At 35.7% G+C, this 23,482-nt stretch overlaps 1 protein-coding gene across 3 annotated transcripts in view; it reads right to left on the bottom strand.

Annotated features, from left to right (window-relative positions):
• Positions 1 to 10,227, bottom strand: part of LOC121375192 (E3 ubiquitin-protein ligase Rnf220-like) — a 51,388-nt gene extending 41,161 nt beyond the window's left edge. The window contains exons 1-2 of one of the 3 annotated variants that reach the window (XM_041502487.1): positions 10,205 to 10,227; positions 8,872 to 9,450 (exon numbers count right to left, since the gene is read on the bottom strand). In XM_041502487.1, the coding sequence (XP_041358421.1) occupies positions 8,872 to 9,439 (568 nt within the window). In that variant the 5' untranslated portion in view covers positions 9,440 to 9,450; positions 10,205 to 10,227. Of the gene's footprint in view, positions 1 to 8,871; positions 9,759 to 9,917; positions 10,040 to 10,204 lie in introns of those variants that run through there. The other 2 variants (XM_041502488.1, XM_041502486.1) reach the window with 2 other exon arrangements.
• Between the last annotated feature and the right edge of the window lie 13,255 nt (positions 10,228 to 23,482).

The following is a 23,482-nucleotide window of genomic DNA, read 5'->3' on the forward strand; positions in this document are numbered from 1 at the left end:
AATTCTTCCAATATTCCGTCATGAAAGTGAAAATAAAGCACGGAATACCGAAAATCGCCTGCGAATATTCTGCTTACGTTTTTTCTTCAGCTACATTTTTCTGCAGAACAAATCCTCAAACTACTAAGATCTTTTTTTATGTACTTACCGGTACAAAATAAACGTCTTTTTGATCGAGACTAAAGTTTGGAGTGAGTTTGTTTGTAATTACAGCTAGTACGCAGTAATGCAAAGAATGGTATATAAACAATTGTTCGTTACGCAATGTTGTACAGGGCGACATAGCACAGTCAGAATAACTAGTGGTACATTAATAATTGAAGGGATAGTACATTTTTAGACGGAATAGTGGGTTTTTTAAATTCACTATTCCTTTGGGATAGTGGTAAAAAAAAAAAAAAATTCAACCCCTGCTATGTCGCGCCCCTGCAGGGTGATCAATACAAGTGATGCCACTTGAATAACATTGTCCTAGGATCAATCCAAATCGGTAAGCCTATTAGGATATTTCTCATTCCTGCCAGTGCATGATGACTGGTATATCAAAGGCCATGCTACCCTGTCTGTGGGATGGTACATATACAAGATCCCTTGATACTAACAGAAAAATGTACAGGGTTTCCTCTTTAAGACTATATGTCAAAATTATCAAATGTTTGACATCCAATAGCCGATGATTAATAAATCAATGTACTCAAATGGTTTTGTTAAACAAAACAAACTTTAATTGCTTCTATTAAGCCTGACCTTGCACAGCTGTGTAACAAAAGTGGAAACTCAAAACGGAAATTGATAGGTCAGTGCACCACTCAACTGTCAAGATGCTAATATTTACACTACTGAAGCAGACAATGTACCAGAAAGAAAAGGTGTGCTAACATTAGCATTTCATATTGTAGCCTTCTTTTTATTAATATTCCATCCAATTAACCTGTAGTGCAAGTCCATCTCAGCTTAATCAGGGACCAAAAGTCTAATACACTGTACCTCTAGTGCTACCTTTAACCTGGTACTATTTTTCAAGCTACTATAATATCCAACACAGGTAAGACACCACAACATGGTTCAATGGTAGTACAAAAAGCACTTGCTTGAGGCTTGATAGGTTGCGGGGTCAATCACACGCAGTGGATGGACGTATCTGGGCCGTTTTACATTCCAACACAGTTCATAACTGGTATATCCAGGCCATATAAGTCATGTTTGAGGGCAAATGCATATAAAGATTTCTCTTGATCATTAAGACTAGCTCTATGTCAGTAGTGATTTACATTATGTTTCATTAGCAAGCAAGCATATAGTGTATAATTATGTTCGGTATATGCTATACTTGCTTGTACAGATGTCAAACAGTTCCAAGTAGGTTTTCAAGACAATATGGCATTCTCTCATCTGATAGGCTACAATCTACACAACAAATGGCACAAATCCTTTTCTTCTTCTTTTTTTTTTTTTTTACACAGACCACCCCCCCCCCCCCCCCCCCCCCCTTTACTGCTATGATTATCAATGCCATGAAGGGAGACACCACAGCATCATAGAGGTTTAATTAACAAGCTATACTCTTGATTCACTGTCAAAACCTATATTAGCTCAGGAACTTTCTTTTTGATCAACCGTTCAAAATTGCGCCCAAATTCCTCAATCAAACTTAAGCACCTTTTCTCTTTTGGCATAATTCTTGCTCCATTCAAAATTCCATAGCACCATTACCTAACCTATCAATGTCATAGAAACATTCGACGTTGGTTGAATTTCTTCATCTGACAACTCAACATGGATACATGCAAGTAGCAGATGCATAAAAGGTAAATTTTCATGTTCGTATTCTAGTAATTCAATGGTGTACGGGTTTCCACTGCATATCATTGACATTGACTTTCACACTAAACAAAAACCCTACATTATGCTGTTTGTACATTGTAAAACATTAATTAACTCAGAACTTGAAACATAATAAGTGTTGTCAGGCAATATTGTCCATATGGTGTTATTAAAATGAATAATGCAGGTTTTTAGTACTAGACAGAATACAGTATGCTTTGAATACTGTACTGAAATGAAGACAAGCATGCCACAGAATTAAATGGCTTACCTACCATAAACTTATTCAGTGTCATTGATAGAACAATTATGCACAATGATAGAAATCAGCAGAAATTTGCACTAGTCCAACAAAGGTCTACAATGATGAGCACAAGGGTTAACCACTCAATTGGCTGTTTTACTCTTTATTAGAATGTGAAATTATAATATTTGTTCAATAAACCAATCTCCTGCTTTTTTTTTAACAAATCTTTTTCAATATAAATCTCCTGCTTTTTCTTTAATAAAGGCTGACAGGTCTGGTTTTAGCATTGAGCAATTTAAGCAAATATATTTGAATTAAAAATATTTAATAAATTAATTTTTAACTATTTTCAAATGCATTTTGATGAACATCCATAAGAACCATTTAAAAAAAATTCATCAATCTAGGACTTATAGTTTATGAGAGAGGTAGCTGAATGCAAAACTGTGCATGTAAATACAAAATATTTTTATTAAATATGTTTAATCAAATTAATTTAAGGGGCACTAATTGGAACTGGGGGAAAAAAAATTCAATTTAATTCCTTTCACATGCAAGTTGTGATCATCATCCATAGGTTCAATTATAAACCAAGTTTCATTGACCTAAAACTTATAGTTTGTGAGAAACTGAGTTCTTACACACCCGTTGGTGAGAACATCATTCGTTATTTTTTATAACACATACTTGTTTACACATGTACGTGTGTTAACAATTTCAAGACATACGACTGGCCACTCCTAGGTGATGACTAATGACATACATCCAATGAAAAAACAGCACTATCTAAATCAATTACACTGTGACATACAGTTAACCTGACAATCATTTGTCTATGATGCGTAAGAGCAATGTTGGTAAATAACTTTTAATAAAAAAAGATGTTAAGATCTGCTTAAAACCTGGTTTTCGAGTATATGTAAGAAATAGAATAATACACTTGAGTCCGTTAGATACCAATTATCTTACAACTTGTTTAAAAACATATCAAACTCGCTTTCACTCATTAAATTATATTTTAAAACAAGCCAGAAAAATAATATTTGTACATGTCATGGCTAAAAATATGGCTTTTTTCCGATTCTAAACATTTTCATCAAAGAACTTTATCAACAGTGTTAGTATATAGAATTCTGTGTTATATGCTACTAACTGTATATGTATTAGTGTATATAAAACAACCCTTACTATTTACTGGAAAAAATAACCAATTTGTCAATAACAGTGTATCCAATTTCAAAGCAAAAAACCAAACAAAACAAAAAACAAAAAAACATTGGTTTTTTTACTAGCAGGTTTTTCAGTTGTTGGTTCCATGTTTTCTTTACAGCCAGTTTGGGTTTTTTTTTAGGTGTCTTACCAGCCACAAGTTCAGCCAGAAAACCTTTGGCCAACATTTGCGATCTATTTGATTGGTTCTCAAATAGATTTGGATGTTTTACGTTTGCGCAAATCCTGGCGCAAATTGGATGCGGAGATTCGTGCAATTTTTTAGCCCTGCATGTACTTTTTAGTCTTGCCAAACTAATCATTCAGTTGTTTATTTCTTGCAAAAGTTATAAATTATGGCAAAAACATTTCAATATTGTCATTTTAAAAACAAAAGAAAATGATATGTATATACATAGTTTGAAAATCACTCAGCATTCTGAAATGGTCCTAGGTGAACAATCACATGATGTTTCACATGAACTTTAGATATACATTAACAATCTTATTGCAAGGCCATCAGTTTGTCGCCCTCCTAAAACTTTCCAGCAGTGTGTGGAGGGGTGTGCGAGTCAGTGTTCGAAATAAGCAAAATAAGCAAAATGTACCCCAGTGGTTGTCCAATAAACAAGTGAAAATGTTCAATGCCGTTTCATTTTGAACAATCAAAACTAATGTCCTTGCAATAACAACTTATTTGTACAAGTGAAAGTATTAGCAGACAAGTAGATTTCTAGATATGTTTGTCTGGTGGACTAGTGAAAATTCTGCTTATTTTTATCACTGAGAGTGATTACTCACCTCTCCTGGCAAAGACAGCTTATATTTCAAAAGTATTACTTACAACCAGTACATGTATTGTCGGTAGTAATTACAAATTGTGGTTTAGTTGTAGATTTACATTTAGTGATTTACATGTAAAAATAGGTTTATTGTGTTTTGTGAAATTGGTCCCTGATCTTACAAAACAATGAAATTATTATTTATTTATGTACATTAATATTATATATAAAATAAAAGTCAGAAAATGTACTTTTAACAGCCCAAGTATTGACTAAACACAAATTTGTATTTGTAAATTTATGAATATTATATGTGCATACAAAAGGTTATATGATTACTATGTGATTCATAATTAATGATTCACATAGTACAAACAAAATTAAACAAACAAAAATAACAATTTCTATTTAAATAGCATGTGAGCTTTTTAATGCTTAACACCTGTACCTGTATATATATATATATATATATATATATATATATATATATATATATATATATATATATATATATATATATTCAACAACGAACGTTTAGCTAATGTTAAAAGAAATGGCATAACATTTACAAATTAACCTATTGTTATTAATTAGTATTCACATCTGAAATGTTTACCATTTACAAACAACATAAACCCATCAACCTTTGCCTTGACACAACAAGAGGACCTGGTTTTCTTTTAAGTTTATTCAACCATGGCAAATTTAGACATCGTAAAAGATATTTGCTAAACTTTCGTTGTTGGGTATATATACCTGTACAGATAGAACTGATGTCACAGATGGACTTCTGTTCATAGATGCAAAATAATAAAACCTAGTTCATAATGTGCCAATGCATATCTAGGGCTTTGTATCATGAAGCCAGATTCAATGAGTTGATTGAAGTGGTTAATGGTAATGCAGATTTATTGTGTAACTGTAAGCAATATTAATAAATAAAATATATATATAGTATATATATATTTATTAATTTAATAAAACTTGGGATATGATGAAAATACCTGAACAGTGAAAGTACATATTGAAGAGAAAAATAATAATAAAATAATTTAATATTTAAAAAGTTGATGAATACACATTAAATGCTATATAATGTCATGTAAATATGTAACATGTATGCAAAACTTGTCAACTGCTTTATTAAAATTTGTTTAATATTGTCACATGCAAATAAGATTGACGTATATGATTCTTGAGGTTTCACACCAGTTCAGGGCTTGAACTTAACAACAGCACCGACGGAAATTGCCATAAACTGCTGTAGGTAGAGAGCATCACTGACAGCATTTTTGTGTCATCGGTAAAGCTCCTTAAAGGAGAGGACAATTACGGCATTTGGCCTTGTATGCATATTCAACGATATATAATGCACATTATTGCTTAATATCAACACGTATAATCGTATAGTTAATTAATAAAACTGTTAAATGTGACGACTATTATATATAACGGGCGCAGCCATTTTGTACCATCTCAGTGAGTATGCCCTCTGGCGAGCTGGTGGTTACGTAATACTTAACGCGTCACGTCAGGAATGAGCCTTAGAACTAGAAAAACACAATCTACCTGGTTTTTGCGGGATGATAAATAGTCATACATTGCAATGTTCTGTAATAATACACATCAAGTATATCCAGCACTATAGTATAAATATTTTTTTTCAATACAAAATAAAATACCATTGTCAAAGTGGCTACACAACAAGTCGAAACAATTAACAATGTTTTTCTCATGCATTAACCTACGTAATGAAATGATACACGGAGTGTTTTCTTAGTTAATTGGTCTATGCTGTTAGTTGCTTCTACCTGTGATTTCTGATTGGCAGGTGTGTATTTGATTGGTAACCAGACGAGCCAATTAATTGACGCTGCTGTCTAGACACAAAATACATACCGGTATTGTGGAATATTACCTGTCGCCCCTAAAATTGTAATGGACATGGTTTATTACTGTAAATAGTTCTGTAAAACTATTGATTAAGTAGACTTTTCCATCTACAACCACAGAACTTGCCAATTACGTAGTCCCAAAGAAAAGAAAATTATCACTTGCCGACTTGGGTATAGTGGGTTGTCGTTTTTGCTCCAACGTAGCATATCAATAGGCGTAATGGTGTACATTTTTCCTTTGGATTATTAAACAGAGAAAAATACTATAACCCCATTTTGTTCCGTTAATGCAACTTGAAATATATTTAGTTAAATAGTTTATTATATTATTACGTCATTTATGCTGTTTTACAAGTCAGGTTGATCAAAGAGAAGCGCCTTGTCGAAAATTACTGCTTTTGTTTACACTGTACATACAGGAGATGGTCAGGAGCTGACGTCACTTCGCCCCAAGCTATCCCACCGGACGTCACAAAAACGAAACAAAATGGCTGCCCCAGTTAGCAGGAATAATCATGGTTTTTTATTAACTCTAAAATTACACGTTTTTCATTTGCTAAAGAGGCAGTATGTGTTGGTGGTCCGGGTATGCATCTTTCCAACACATAAGGCTCTTGTTGGAGTTGACCCTACCTTTAACAATGACAAAATGTATGTATATATACCTGATGTATATTATTTACCAATGTTTAACATAAATTTGCACATTTAAAATATGTCTACATACAGCAAAATATCCTTTCAGTCATGTTTATTTGATGCAAATGTCACTTTTTTAAAATTTGTCATAGGCAGGCTCAAAACTGCCATGGGAGACAAATTCTTAAGTTTGAGCCCTGCAGTTGATACATAGTGCACACACATATATAAGTTTATCATGTAATATCTTACATTTTCAGTGCATTCAAAGTATGTGATATTTTTCAGATCACATAATTTAAGAATTTGATAACTTTTCAAATTAGATGTAAATTAATCGAGGTCACGGCACTAGGTTTATTGACATTTAAGCAAACATACTTGGATGACACTCCATAATAGACGTATGCATTCATAGTCATCAAATAAAAACATTTCAATAGCAGTTTTACATTAAACGCTGTCCAGCATTCAGAAAACAGAAAATGTTATGCCCTAGTTTATGTTGATGCAGGGTCATCCAAAATGACATCATTTGAATATCTAGTAATGGCGGACTGGAATTAAAGTTGTGTGTACAGTTTACAATAACATGTATTAAGCTTGAGATTATAACAAAGAGATTATTACTCTTGTGTGTTTCGGTATTTTAAATATCATATATTAGGAATAAAAATAATGTATATGCCTCTATAGTATATTATATGTAAAAATACATACAAGTCAGGGTTTGAACGTAACAATGACACTGATGGCAACTGCCCAGCTGCGATATGAATTACTGTATGTTAAGGTAGGGAACATTTTATTTTTAAAATCGTGATTAGCGATATTTCTAGTCAATTGAAAATTGATTAGCAACTTCCATTTAAATATTTTAAGATTGTGTAGCAATCTTTGAAACTTGTGTCTTGAATCACGACGCGATACTGAACAACACGTTCCCTGTAAGACTGGATAAAAATTATTGTTATCGGTCCATGCCATGCATGGTCCCATATATCTGTCCATACTGTAGTACATTTTAGTAAAGCTAATTAGCTATTTAATGTGTATCCAAAGCTGGCTATATATAGAGAGAGGATTCGTCATGAGTATTTTTTAATATGGAAAATATTAACCGAGTCTATGTTAATCGGTATTTGTCGAGGCTTTGCCGAGACAAATACCGATTAATTAGACGAGGTGGTCAGAACCTATTACAATATTCCCTCTCAAAGTTAACCACCACTCAATCAACTTACATAATTATTGAAAATAAATAAATAAATAATAATTAAGCAAAGAAAATGCATGAAATATAATTTTGTGACACCTATTTATATTAATGAATGGCAATTGGTGTATTACATATTAAAACATATAGTAAATATGTATTAAGCCACTTCAAAAAGGAAGTTGGTGATCATATATGCCCACTCCATGAAAAAGGCCCCATCCTCCCCTCCCAATATCTTAATTAAAACAAATTAAAATGTTGTACAGATATTCAATTTCAACCTGTAATGGCTCTATAGGCAATTCTAGGTGGAAGCATTTGCAACTTAAGTGACAATTCTGATAACTAGTGTCAGGTTCTGCCACATATGCTGTCCCTAATTTCTCCTGACAGAATGAATAAGTAATTTAAACCGTTTAACAACACCCCAGCATAAAAATTAAAAAAATAATCAGCTAACGGGTTTCAAACACAAGTAAATAGACTCAGGGCTAATACATTCTCCAATATGCCAAAACCGCTTGTATTGATACTAAAAATAATAATATTAACAACCCCTGCAATTAAGAAAATGTCCAAGGCGAAAAAACTTGCCATTGAAAAATATCCTGAATATATAGTCAAAGGCAAAAGAGTGTCGTGGAGAACGAACAACTACACGGCATTGTTCATTGCTGTGGGCAATTGTAGGGGTTGAATAATATGTCTTTGATTGGAGTTTTAAAAGTCTTTGATTGGAGTTTTAAAAGTCTTTGATTGGAGTTTTAAAAGTTTCTATCTTTCAAAATCCTTGCCTACATGTAGTTCTGTATATTCAACTCTTTTTTTTTTTTTTTTTTAAAGTACCCCCTCTCCCAATTTAGTGAAAAAGCAAGGGACAATCTGACACCAACTTTTTTTTATTTAAATTTGGCGAGGTTATGGCTAGAATTATGGATTATTAGTGTTTTGTTTGAAATATATGTTTAGTCTGTATACAGTTATCATTTATTTCAGGCTCTGAGTCTAACTTGCAAATCGTTTCCATCTCAAATATTTATTATTTTTAAAACTTACTTCTTAAACTGCGTCCCTCAGAATCGGGCGTTCCTCGATCATATAAGTCGCCAGAGTCTGAATGATTTTCAGAATTAGTGTCGGCCCCAGTTGAACTAATACTTGATGGCCGCTCCTCTTTCACCACAAACGACAACGGTCCTTCGGGGGATTCCCGCGACCTACTGTCACTGTTAGCCGTGTGGTCGGAACTACTTGAAATATGATTGTCAATTTTACTTTTCTTCGCAGGTGTAAATGCCGACTGGTAACTATCCGATCCATCAGCTGTGCTGACCAGTGGACGAAACGCACCCCCACCACCAGGGCTAATCAAGCCCATCCCACGATCTAGGGTGGGGCGCACATATGGCGGGATCGGCGCATACATTGGTTGCTGGAACGATTCTGCTAAACGGTGCATTGAAAAGGGTGTACTGAACGGGGTCGGCATTTCTTTATCCATTCCCTGGCCATGGTAGTTGTGCGGAGCAGGCAACCTACCACTCTCGTGCCCCTCCGCTGTCGATGCTAAAACCATCAGAGCCGGAGACGTGAGGGGGTTGGGTACAAACGATGTGTTCTCCATGTTGTTGCTTCCTAAGGGTGGAGCAAAAAAAGGTTTAGGCCACATGAAACGAAACATCGAGAAATCACTGAAGTTATTCATTTTGAATTTGAAGATTTAAAAAAAAAAAAAAATTATATATATAATAATCCAGGTATCCAGATATCAGGTATTTAGTAAGGTTTGCAACATATTGAAATGTATTCCACAATTTTCAAAATCTAGTGAGATTCCAATAGATACTGAACACAGACAAGAAGCTGGGATCCGATAATGCAGACATCCTACAAGTTTAAAAGTCAAACAGGACTGTCTGTCTCTACACTTTACTACACAGACCGCTTTGACAGATGAACGACCTCCCATATAAGGATACTGGGAGTGACGTCGCTCAAAAGCACAACAGCCAATCTCCAACAAATACAAGCACACAAGTGTCGCCCTTTTTACACGATTAGAGATGTTAAATATAGAAAATAATGTACGCTCATAAATTTACCTTGATTAGCATGTAAAACTAACACCTTATTGATTGGATAAACAGTAGGACGAATGGCGATGAACGCCGATTGGGATTGCCCTGCTGTTTGTAAACAACGAGAGTACAGTATCACTGCTGGACAAGCCATAAGCAGGCGTCAAAAATAGACATAATAATTAGCTTAAATTAAAAAATAATTACATGATAACAATTACCAAGTTATATAGAATCTGCAATCAAAATATAATTGTATATTTCTTATCGATGACATGCAATAAAGATGGATAAAAATTGAAGCTACCTACTTCGTACTCCCTTTATTCTTTGGTGGCCATGGCCTCGTTTTGAAACGGAATTCCCTCATTGGATTATTTAGACTGGCAGGGAAATCCCAAGAAACGACTGTGGCGTCGCGCGTTTGATGCACGAATATATTTAAAAGTAACAAATTAAAGAAATAAAATAACAGTTTAAACATAACAAAAAGGTAGGAGAGACATTTAATGAATCTGGTGTTATTGAATTAAATTATATTATTCATCATGACGATTTAGACAGACTAAATCATAGTTTGCCGTAAGACTAGGGAACTTGAGCGGTAGACATTTACTATTTTAGCTATAGACCTAGTTACTGTATGGTAGGTGTCAGCCGCTTAACTCTGAAAATTATGCACACACACACACACACACACACACACACACACACACACACACACACACCTACACCTTTATCGGCGGGGCAGGATACAGTTCACTTAGGGTGTGATGGGTCACAGGATCGCCATCAATGCATTTCATTTTGTCCCCGTCCAAACCAGTGCCCAACGACTGGTATATCAAAGTTAAAGTTTGTTTTGTTTAACTACACCACTAGAGCACATTGATTTATTAATCATCGGCTATTGGATGTCGAATATTTGGTAATTTTGACATATAGTCTTAGGGAGGAAACGTCGTGGTGCACTGGGTGGAACAAGAAATAGCCCATTGACTGAGATCGATCCTAGACCAATCGCACATCAAGCACTACGTCTCGCCTCTGATATATATCAAAGCCGTAGTACATTATAAGCTGTCTTTAGACTCATATATAAAAGTTTGTTTTGTTTAACGATACCACTAGAACACATTGATTTATTAATAACTGTCAAACATTTGATAATTCAGACATTACTTCTGTTTGTAGCAAGGGATATTTTATATGCAGTTTCCCTCAGATAGGACGGCACATACCATGACCTTTGATTTACCACTGATTTATTGGTAGGACCTGCCTTTGTTGCCTATGTGTCAGCTGTACATGCACCCTCCTCAGTAAAAAGGTGTACATATATAACTGACCCCTCCAATTGCTGGTATCTTCCGACGCCCAAAGTAGTCCTACATGAACATATATTTAATATATGGCAATTTTCATTAGAAACGTCCAAATCGTTATATAAAAAGAAATTCATTAATTCTATATTTATCTCTTCAACACTGGATTGTTGGGTACTAGATCCGAAGTTCGCATCTCCTTTGATCCGCGCCTGCAATCCTCACCAATCCTATATTGACAGCTTGGTAAATCTCTTACATGTGTTAGTTCATCCCACCCCTATCTTCTTTCATGGTTCTAGCAGACGCCTATGCCCTCTACCCCACCCCATGTATAAATAACGTTTTTGTTGTTCTTCTTTTCAGGACTGCCGACTACAGATGTTGTTAATGGAAAAAATGTAGAGGGTTTCCTCTATATACTGTGCCAGAAATATAAAATGTTTGACGTCCAATAGCCGATTATTCATTAAGCAAACAAAACAAAACAAAACCAAACAAATGTAGGCTCTTATTAGTAAAGACTAGCTTTTACAATAATTACCCTATGATAAGGTTTAGTTACACAAGCATTCTGAGTACTGCTAAAGCAATACATGTCCCCTAAATTAAAGGGCCCAACAAATTTTCGTATTTCCTAAATTCAAGGGCCGTAGCTATGTGAAAAATTTGTAAAATGCTATAGAAGTCGAACTTGATCTGTAACAGTACATGATAAAGCTATACATAGCTCAATATATTGTGTCAAAAAAATCCCATCCGGAAATCTATATGTCGGACAGACGGACGGACAAACACACATACAGACACACAGACACACAGTTGGACCGGTAGGGGACTAATAACCATTCATGTTCTCTAAATTTGTGCTGCCACTGTATGGAGCATTATTTATCAATATAGCTTTAAAATGAATATATATATATATAAATTAAGGATATATATATATATATATATCCTTAATTTTTTAACAACCTATTTACAAATTATGCATTAGGGGCCTACTGTACTGAAAATCTGGACCTAATATCGTATAAATTAAATCTAATATTATTATCCGGCCTTGAGCTTACTAAACCTTTTGAGAAACCAGGTCTGCTCGAGAGAGAATTTCGAAGGTGGGGTGTACATTATAAACAACAACTGACATAGGCATCAAAAGATCGCCAGCTGCTAAATGGATCCGGTGTTGCGCTCTCTCGCCAAAATGCTTTGAATAACAGTCTTTCTAAACTTTTTAAAGACCAACGCCCCCAAAGCAATGGACAATAAGAGTTTGCAATTCACCAAGCCGCTATTCAATGAATAATGTTATTCGGTAAATGGATAGCGTGTGCCTTAAATCATATATTTTAACGCCTCACTTAAATATTAAAACCAAGTTTATAACGTATTTACGGTATTTATGAACCTATAATAATTTTAAATTATTCTCATTACTTGCTGTGTTAATTAATACGACACTTTCCCCAGGTGATCAATTTTGGAGCATCCCTGATAAGAGACTATTAATGTACTGGAACGCGAAACAACTATTGATTTTGGACCACATAAATAAATAAATAAATAAATAAATAATCTAACAAATAAATAATCAAACAAATAAACAAATAAATAAATAAAATAAAATGTATAAAATCAGCCTGGGTGTGGGATGTAGCCGAGTAACAGAGCGCTCACCTCTCAGTGCCTCATAATTGGTTCTTAAAAGGTCCTGTCCCATGCTGCTTTATTGGCAAAATTAGCAGCAGCGGGTATCTTCTCTTTTTTATGAACCAAATATCGAACTAACCATATGTTAGACATATAATAGCCGTAGTTTAAACTTTCCTTTCAAATTAGACTGATTAAAATCCACTCTGAATGAAATCACTTGCACTGGACCAGTGGCGCTATTTAGTGAAGCTATTTCAAATAAACTAAAATCAGGACCCGTGCTAATACACCTATAAGTAGTGTCGGAAATAGAATAAAACTGATTTTCGTCGATTTTGTCTTTCATATTAAACTGACAAGTAAATATTTTGTAAATATCTATTTAATGATACTCTACTTAATTTAGTATTTACTTGTTTGGGTTCTCAATGATGTACAAGGTGGTGTTTACTCTTGAAATTAAAAGAAAGATGTCAGTAAACAGGTGATTTGTGCTCTTTATTGGAACAGACTATATAAAAAAAAGATCGACATGTGTCAATTTCATTGTTGTTGCAATATGTGAGGGACTGTCTCTGATGATGGTTTACCCCTATCCCTCTCCAAAACAAAATATTTGTAGAAATTTCTAAGTAACTTTTGAGCAAAACTGTCAAGAACCATTTTGAGTGTTTGATCTATTATACCTGTATTAAAGGTGCTATGTACATGTATTAAAGGTGCTATGTACATGTATTAAAGGTGCTATCTCCAGGTTGCATAATCACGGCTATTGCAAAAAAAATATTTTTAAATTAAATTTTGTTTTAAAATTTAAAGACTACACCTTCAACTATATGCCCATAAATGATTCTAACAATATAATTTTATCTACTAGTAGAAAAAATATTTTTATTGGAGAATCTTTATCACAAATAGATGCTCACATATAACTATGATATTGCACCTTTAAGTGGTTGCAAGACTGGGTAAATTTCTAATGTACTTACACTGAATTTATATTCACTAAATATGCTGATCATAATTAATAATTTGTGCTGCAATTCAAAATACTCAGTTAACTTGCAGTTTTAAATTAAAAGTTTGTTTACGGGTAAATGAAATTGACACATGTCGATCAAACTTTGTTTTAGTCTATTCCAATAAAGTGCACAAATCACCTGTTTACTGACATCTTTCTTTTAATTTCAAGAATAAACACCACCTTGTACATCAATGAGAACCCACACAAGTAAATACTAAATTAGGTAGAGTATCATTAAATAGGTATTTACAAAATATTTACTTGTCAGTTTAATATGAAAGAAATAATCGACGAAAATCAGTTTTATTCTATTTCCGACAGTACCTTTAGTTATTTTTGTACTTATATTCAATTAAGGTTCAAGCACGCTGTCTTGGGCACACGCCTCATCTATTTAATCTGGACTGTGGTTTAATTATGAATTGTTAATTGTAACTGACCGAGAAGTCGACGTATACCCACTGAGTCGTTAATCTCGCTCGGGGTGCGAGCCGGTACCGGGAGGCGAACCTAGTATCTATCTCTTCAGAAATGCTCTCGTTGATGGTGTCTGTGGTACTAGTGTCCTCTTCCGACCTTGGCGAATGTGGTTCAGATCGTCCGATGCTTTAACCACTACACCACTAAGGCCGGTACGAGTCCAGACTCAAGACTCAAGACTTTTAGCTAAAGGTTTATTTTGTTGAACGACACTACTAGAGCACATTGATTTTTTTAATTATCGGTTATTGGATATCAAACGTGATAATTTCGACATATAGTCTTAGAGAGGAAACCCGCTAAATTTTTCCATTAGTAGCAAGGGATCTTTTATATGCACCATCCCACAGACAGGATAGCACATACCACGGCCTTTGACATACCAGTCGTGGTGCACTTGCTGGAACGAGAAATAGCCCAGTGGGCCCACCGACGGGGACTTTAGCTAAAGGCTCATATCAATAGACTGGATGCTACGACTGTGAGCGTTCCGTAGGAAAACCCTACTAAATACATTCGTTTCAATGAAAGCCTCTAAACTGGATGCGTGTGATGCATGGGTTTTCAAAACGGAATGAAATAATAGTATAATAGTGTGTATACCCAAAACGCCAGCCGCAATGAAATAATAGTATGATAGTGTGTATACCCAAAACGCCAGCCGCAATGAAATAATAGTATAATGGTGTGTATGCCCAAAATGCCAGCCGCAATGAAATAATAGTATAATAGTGTGTATGCCCAAAACGCCAGCCGCAATGAAATAATAGTATAATAGTGCGTATGCCCAAAACACCAGCCGCAATGAAATAATAGTATAATAGTGTGTATGCCCAAAACGCCAGCCGCAACGAAATAATCGTATATGGTGTATATGCCCAAAACGCCAGCCGCAATGAAATAATCGTATATGGTGTATATGCTCAAAACGCCAGCCGCAATGAAATAATAGTGTGTATGTCCAAAACGCCAGCCGCAATGAAATAATAGCATAATAGTGTGTATACCCAAAACGCCAGCCACAATGAAATAATAGTATAATAGTGGGTATACCCAAAACGCCAGCCGCAATGAAATAATAGTATATGGTGTATATGCCCAAAACGCCAGCCGCAATGAAATAATAGTATAATAGTGTGTATGCCCAAAACGCCAGCCACAATGAAATAATAGTATATGGTGTATATGCCCAAAACACCAGCAGCAATGCAATAATAGTATGATAGTGTGTATACCCAAAACGCCAGCCGCAATGAAATAATCGTATATGGTGTATATGCCCAAAACGCCAGCCACAATGAAATAAACGTATATGGTGTGTATGCCCAAAACGCCAGTCGCAATGAAATAATAGTATATGGTGTATATGCCCAAAACGCCAGCCAGCCACAATGAAATAATAGTATATGGTGTATATGCCCAAAACGCCAGCCGCAATGAAATAATAGTATTTGGTGTATATGCCCAAAACGCCAGTCACAATGAAATACTCGTATATGGTGTATATGCCCAAAACGCCAGCCACAATGAAATAATAGTATATGGTGTATATGCCCAAAACGCCAGCCACAATGAAATAATAGTATATGGTGTATATGCCCAAAACGTCAGCCACAATGAAATAATCGTATATGGTGTATATGCCACAAACGCCAGCCACAATGAAATAATCGTATATGGTGTATATGCCCAAAACGCCAGTCACAATGAAATAATCGTATATGGTGTATATGCCCAAAACGACAGCCACAATGAAATAATCGTATATGGTGTATATGCCCAAAACGTCAGCCACAATGAAATAATCGTATATGGTGTATATGCCCAAAACGCCAGCCACAATGAAATAATCGTATATGGTGTATATGCCCAAAACGCAAGCCGCAATGAAATAATCGTATATGGTGTATATGCCCAAAACGCAAGCCGCAATGAAATAATTGTATATGGTGTATATGCCCAAAACGCCAGCCGCAATGAAATAATCGTATATGCCCAAAATGCAAGCAGCAGACGCATCAGACGCAAGAGCTGGACCACACGCACGCGCCGCATCCAGTCTATATGAGCCTTAATTAAGTCTTTAGTTTGTATATGACGTTCGTCATCGGAGGTTTTCTAATACTGCTTTGTCTGTCTTCTAGAGTTTTGAATGGATTGTTCTGAAATTTGGTAGCCTGCAATGATCCCCTGAGTCTAATAATACAGATACGTTTTGGAAAGTTTGAATTTGTATTCAGTTTTAAAGATTTAATGATTTAAATACAAATTGCATAAGACAAACCTGATTGGATTTTAAAACAGTTGTGATGATATGCATTCATGGCTCACTGTCAGTGATGATGTGAGTTTAGTTGCTGTTAGTCGTGATTATCAAAGGTTGACCATGTCCTGCTCCGTCGGTGGCCCCCCAATGATATCATTCATTTTGGCCTAATGTCAACAAAGGTTATATATACTCAGGTTTACATTAAAGGGACATTCCTGAGTTTGCTGCAATTTTTAAGATGTTATCGACTCACAGAGACTTTTTAACGATTGTAATTACATTGTACATATAACATATATTTTTCTGCATAAAATATTAGTGGCTGTGTATTAAACGTGTTTCTGATCGTTCTAATATTAGTACTAGGTTAAATTTCATTTTATTTCCTAAAATATGTTTTTCGTACATACGAAATTATTTGAAGACAAAATCCAGTTTGGGCTTCTTGCAAATATTAAGACGACTAGAATCACATTGAATATACAGACACTGATATTCTAAACAAGAAAAAAAATTAAATATGCAAGTTTAATCGCAGAAATATTTTATTAGTCGGAAACGTGTTACAATGCAGCAAACTCAGGAATGTCCCTTTAACAACATATCATGTTTTCGTCGTTTGCGACTTCTTGCGTCATTGCTGTAGTTTAAAATACACATGCATTTCAAAACTATTAAGACCATCTGTCTATACGTTTTATTAAGGGACACATTTTGTCACTAGTGTTAAAATATTCTCTTATATTCTAGTAAGTCGTATACATAATTATTTATTTTAAAATTTCTTTTTAGGGAAATATCCTTGCAAATGTGCAATCCTGAAAAGAATTAGAATCAACCGTTGTGATTCTCGTCTGCATTATGTTAAATGTTACTGGAATTCAGAATTACTCAAACATTTCCTTATATGTAAGGAATACAAAAGACTGTTTTTTCTCGCTCCAGCCAGTGCACCACGACTGGTATGTTGTATGTGCTATCCTGTCTATGGGATGGTGCATATAACAGAGCCCTTGCTGCTAATCGAAAAGAGTAGCTCATGAAGTGGCGACAGCGGGTTTCCTCCCTCAATATCTGCGTGGTCCTTAACCATATGTCCGACGCCATATAACCGTAAATAAAATGAGTTGAGCGCGTCGTTAAATAAAACATTTCCTTCCTTCCTCGCGGTTTTAAATATTAACCTAGGCGAATCTACAATCAATGGTTTGATAGAATGTCATGATCAGACATAGGGAATGTAAATTGAACACTTAGTACCCGAAGAAAAGACTGTTTATCATTGATCTGTGATGTTTTAGACCCGCGATGTTTTGTCGCTAAATTTAATGCATTACATGTATTTCATTTTCAAAAACCTATACAAACCGTCAGGTCAAATAATATAGCTATGGGGAATACAACATCTACGTGTACATGTACGTATCATACTAGGGTTTTACATCATTTTGGACAGCACCAGCGACATCCAAACACATCTTACAATCATGCCTGGCTCTTAGCATTCTATCTGTGTTGTAAAGTGACACAACTAATTGTTCAAAGGTGATGTAGATCTGTTTTCCTGCTGGGAGATCAAAAGCAGAAGCGTGTTCCTCCATCACCACTCCTGGGAAGCACATACAATACCTTTACGTGCATCATATCAAATAATTGAGATTTATAGCTTGCTGACTAAAGGTCACTTCCATGCATGAAGAACTCGCGTAAGTGAATTGAACAGCTGCCCGAAGAGAATGTGCCCATTTTCGAAATAGCTACTAGTATAGCATTGCAATACTCCAAGATGCAGACTCTATACTGCATGATTGAATAATGAATTGGCAGTAACTGCTATTTGAACAATAACGCCTTTAATTTCGCACACAATATATACTTTGTAACATCTTCTGCTCACATGCTATGAAAAGTAATTGCCATACTCTTGTGGCAGAGAGAGAGGAATAGCTTGCTGACTTGTGACCTGAAGGGTGGCTCAGTTGACAGTAGACAGTAGAAGGATGTGATATACTGCCTCTTAAACTGTCATCAGTATTACCTATTTTGAACTCAACAAAATCCACAGCATCAGTACTGCTGGGATTCTTTCAGCCCAATTGCTTCAACGGAATCCTTTACACTGGTGGATTGAAGCTCTGTGGTAGACTTAACGCTCGCCTGAGGGCGGTCAACCTGTGGTCCGTTTCGGTCCCAACCAATGTCCCACGATTATATATACATGTGTCTATATATATATATATATATATATATATATATATATATATATATATATATATATATATATATAAGGATCGTGGGATCGTGGTGTGTGCTGTATATTAGTAAATTAGTATAAAAGATCTCCTACGTATAAACTATTCGGTAGGAATAGTCTATGTAGCGGCACTAGGTTCCTCTCACAATTTAGACAAGCGTTCCTGGATGATTAAGTATATTTATCTTCTAAATACGATGCATCACTGACCAATATGATGGTTAATATTCCATATTTTGAACTAATGTATGGTTTTTCGTCACTTTGAAGAGACTATTGCACATACATTTTCATTTTGTTTTTCATTATAGATGAAGTGACAGACCTGACAGCTGTGGTACTAGCACTCATGGCGGGTGCCACCGGTGGGGCAGGATATGCTCATCTTTCGCGAACACCTGATATCATCACTGTTATGAGTGCATGTCATTACACGTGTATTTATTGAGCTCTGGCCGGTGCTAGTTTTGATTTAGTAAACTAGTCTGGGAGTGGCAGTCCTCATTGTGGTGGTGCAAGAGTAAAGCATCTCCGCTGGAGTGGCTGTCCTCCTACAGACGAGGCACTAGATAGAGGTTCATGGAATCAACCACTATTTTGCCAAATGCCCATTCGACTCTGCATTGTGCAGAGATATGGCCCTGTGATCAACTTCACAAAACATCGTAAGCACGTAAACGTAAATTTACCACCAAACCACAATTCTTGTTACACATATTTAGTTTTATTTTGTCCTTAAAGAGACATTTCTGAGTTTGCTGCAATTTTTAAGATGTTATCGACTAACAGAGACTTTTTAACGATTGTAATTACATATTAAATATATTTTTCTGCATAAAATATTAGTGGCTGTATATTAAACGTGTTTCTGATGGTTCTAATATTTGGACAAAATAAAACAAAATATGTGTAATAAGAATTGTGGTTTTGTCATAAATTTACGTTTACAGCTTCTTCAGCACACCAATGTGGACTATTAAAGTCTACTCATGATGAGAGGGAAAAAACATTTTAAACCGACGATAACATCATAGTACTCAAGCATGGAACTCTTAGTGGACATTCCTTTCAAAACTTGATTGCGGAGGATAGGTGTACCTCGGTCAGAACTGTTGTCTTCAGCAGTCCTTCACAAAGTTATTTCCTATAAAGTTCTCTCAACATTATGAACAAAAGAACCCACCCCAAAACAGCCGAAGATTCACCAAACAACCCTGGTCATACACATTGCACAAAGCGCAAGAACCGCTATGTTCATAATCGTGCCTTCCCCTCCCTCAACCGGCCTCGGCTACAGGCTGGTAGGTACTGGGTTCGAATCCCAGTCGAGGCATGGGATTTTTAATCCAGATACCAGCTGTTTTAGTCAGTGCACCATGACTGGTATATCAAAGGCCATAGTATGTGCCATCCTGTGTGTGGGATGGTACATATAAACGATCCCTTGCTACTAATGGAACAATGTAGCGGGTTTCCTCTCTAAGACAATATGTCAGAATTACCCAATATTTACCGGCCCCGGTGGCGTCTTGGTTAGGCCATCGGTCTACAGGCTGGTAGGTACTGGGTTCGGATCCCAGTCGAGGCATGGGATTTTTAATCCAGATACCGACTCCAAACCCTGAGTGAGTGTTCCGCAAGGCTCAATGGGTAGGTGTAAACCACTTGCACTGACCAGTGACCCATAACTGGTTCAACAAAGGCCATGGTTTGTGCTATCCTGCCTGTGGGAAGCGCAAATAAAAGATCCCTTGCTGCCTCTTGTAAAAGAGTAGCCTATGTGGCGACAGAGGGTTTTCTCTTAAAAACAGTGTCAGAATGACCATATGTTTGACGTCCAATAGCCGATGATAAGATAAAAAATCAATGTGCTCTTGTGACGTCGTTAAATAAAACAAACTTTACCTTCTCCTTCCTCAAGCTCAAACCACGCTATGCCCGTGATAGAACGTTTAACATTCACTCGTTTGCAGATAATATTTGAAATTGTGGGTTGTAAAATACGAAACTAATATGGGGCTGATTACTAGTATATACTTGGAAATAAATGTCAAGTAACAAGATATCAGTTTTGTTTACTATCAAGCATGATTGAAAGTTTGGGACAGAAATACTACACGATGTTATAAGAGGACATACAAGTACCTTGAAGGTCTGGTGAACAAATAACACACTTATGTTACATGAAGAAAAAAAAAGGAAAGGAAAGGAAAAAACAACGTCTAATGGGAATGAGATAAGTTGATATAATCCTGCAGCTTCAATGATTGCTCAGTGGGCAGTGTAACGCCTTTGTGTGCGTCTGTCTATATTTATTAACAAGTAGCAAACGGGTTGAAAGGCGATACTAGAACACTCGTTATGAAAAGTGACTTGTAGCATTTGCTGCGTAATTGAAATGAGGTTTGTTCCATACTCCCCGCGCTTAGGCGGTACCTGTGGTTACGAAAAGATGGGCAATTTGTTACATTCAGACCTGACAAAGTGTGAGCTCCCCGACGTACACCCCAAAGAAACGACTTTCAATGGCTGTCCAGGCTTCAGTTATTATCCGCGTAAAATGAAAGGGTAGTGGTGAGTCGCCAATAAAATAGATTACAAGTTAAAGAGGCAGTGTCGGGTTGCAGTCAAAACAGAGTCAATAGCTGCAACAGACAGTGTGTTAATATCGGGCCTATTACAGCCACTGTTGCTTGAAAACACTTTTAAAAGGTGAAAATTCGCACAATGGCAACTACCAGTCCTTCCAGAGAGTGATAGACGGCTTCTATCGCCGCTATGGTAGGCAGGCATAATGCAATGTTCATTGACGATGAAAAACGATTAAAAACAACTTGAAGTTCGGTGAAGGGCTCTGAACAGAATATTGAAATATGTTGGCAAAAAGGCTGTTTCCGGGACAATGGTCTGACCGTGAAATGGACTAGAGTAACGATAGATTGTCACTCTTCAATGAGTCGGGGTTTCTCACTCGGAAAATGAAGGACCGCAGATGTCGTGGTGGGATACACAAACGAGAATTCCATGAGGCGTAGAAGTTTTCAGGTGTTTGACGGATCTCCCCCTTTTTTTACGCACTCTTTAACAGATATTCAAATGAGAATTTTATTTTATTTTCATTTTCAAATGAGATTTTTAAGACGTTAAAAGAAAATTTCACAAATCTTTTTTGTGCATATTTCATACCCAAATAAAATCCATAAAAATATACATATTCCTATGTTTTATTAATTCCTCTTTTTTTAGTACGTTCGTTCTTCCCTTGTAAGAATGCGCAAATCTTTCGATTTAAAATATTCATTTTATTCGTTTGAACTTAGTCTTACTTAGATCAATTATAAATGAACCTCCTCTCCCCCCCCCCCCCCCCCCCCCCAACTTTTTATGCAATTGCGTGTTTAACTAGTAGAGCCTACCGTTTCAAAAAAACAACAACCCCAACAACAACAAAAACAAAAATCACCACTGATAACAACAACAAAAATCAAACAACACAAACAAAAGCCACCAACAACACACATGTGATACACTGTTGGAGCCAACGTATTTTACTGGGACAAATGTAACAATCGAGTTATAGGTTAGCATAATAAACTTTATGAAAAATTAGAATGACGACGGTGTGTTATTAATATATACATACATAGGGCCTACATACAATCGAACTTGTATTCGCGGCCACATCTCTATGACGGCCACTTGTCTATATGACGGCCACTTTGATGTCCCCACAACACATTTTACTATATACAGTACCTCTGTATGACAACCACCTGCTTAACGCGGCCAGAATTTTTGAGCCAAAAACCAAAAATTAACCTCCTTTAGTGACCACAACATTGCATCGGAAAAATGGCCGCAATCATTATGGCGACAAATTTCGAGTTTAAAGCAGTTCTATCTGAAATGTCGGCAATCATGTAAACTTTTTAAGTATCGTTAGTCTTGTGTCGGCTACTTTTGTGGTTGCTACTTTGATACATAAACAAACACGTTAGATGTTGCTCTTTCTTGAAGGAATTATTCCAGGGGCCTAATTCACAAAGGTCTCTTAGGCTCTGCTAGACAACAAAGCATCATCTTAGCAAGTCTTTCAGCATTGCACTGCTAGATCGCAAAGTTGCGAGAGTTTAGTGAATTAGGCCCCAGGCTCCATATTCATAAACATACTTAAGTGAATGTATGATACTTATCTATGTACTTTAAGTATGTATTTAGGTATCATACATTGACTTTAGTATGTTTATGAATACGGAGCCTGGTTCGCAAATTGCGTACGTCAAATTTAAGATTTCCAATCGAAACTGGTAAATAGTTTAACGTTCCTAAAAAAAAGAAAAGAATATGCAAACTTTGTAATACTGATATAAGAGATGAATACAATTATTTATTCAATTTTAAAAATGATAATATTTAAAACAAAAATATATATAAAAGAAAATATATAAAACAATATTATAGAATTAAACCTAGCGTTTTTAAAATTAAAGATATGCTACCATTATGTAATGCACCATTATTAAAAGACCTAGCTATATTTATTAAAATATTATCTAACCTTGTGAACTGACGTTTATTACA

Source organism: Gigantopelta aegis, chromosome 6 (assembly GCF_016097555.1).
Source record: "Gigantopelta aegis isolate Gae_Host chromosome 6, Gae_host_genome, whole genome shotgun sequence".
Classification (NCBI taxonomy): domain Eukaryota; kingdom Metazoa; phylum Mollusca; class Gastropoda; order Neomphalida; family Peltospiridae; genus Gigantopelta; species Gigantopelta aegis.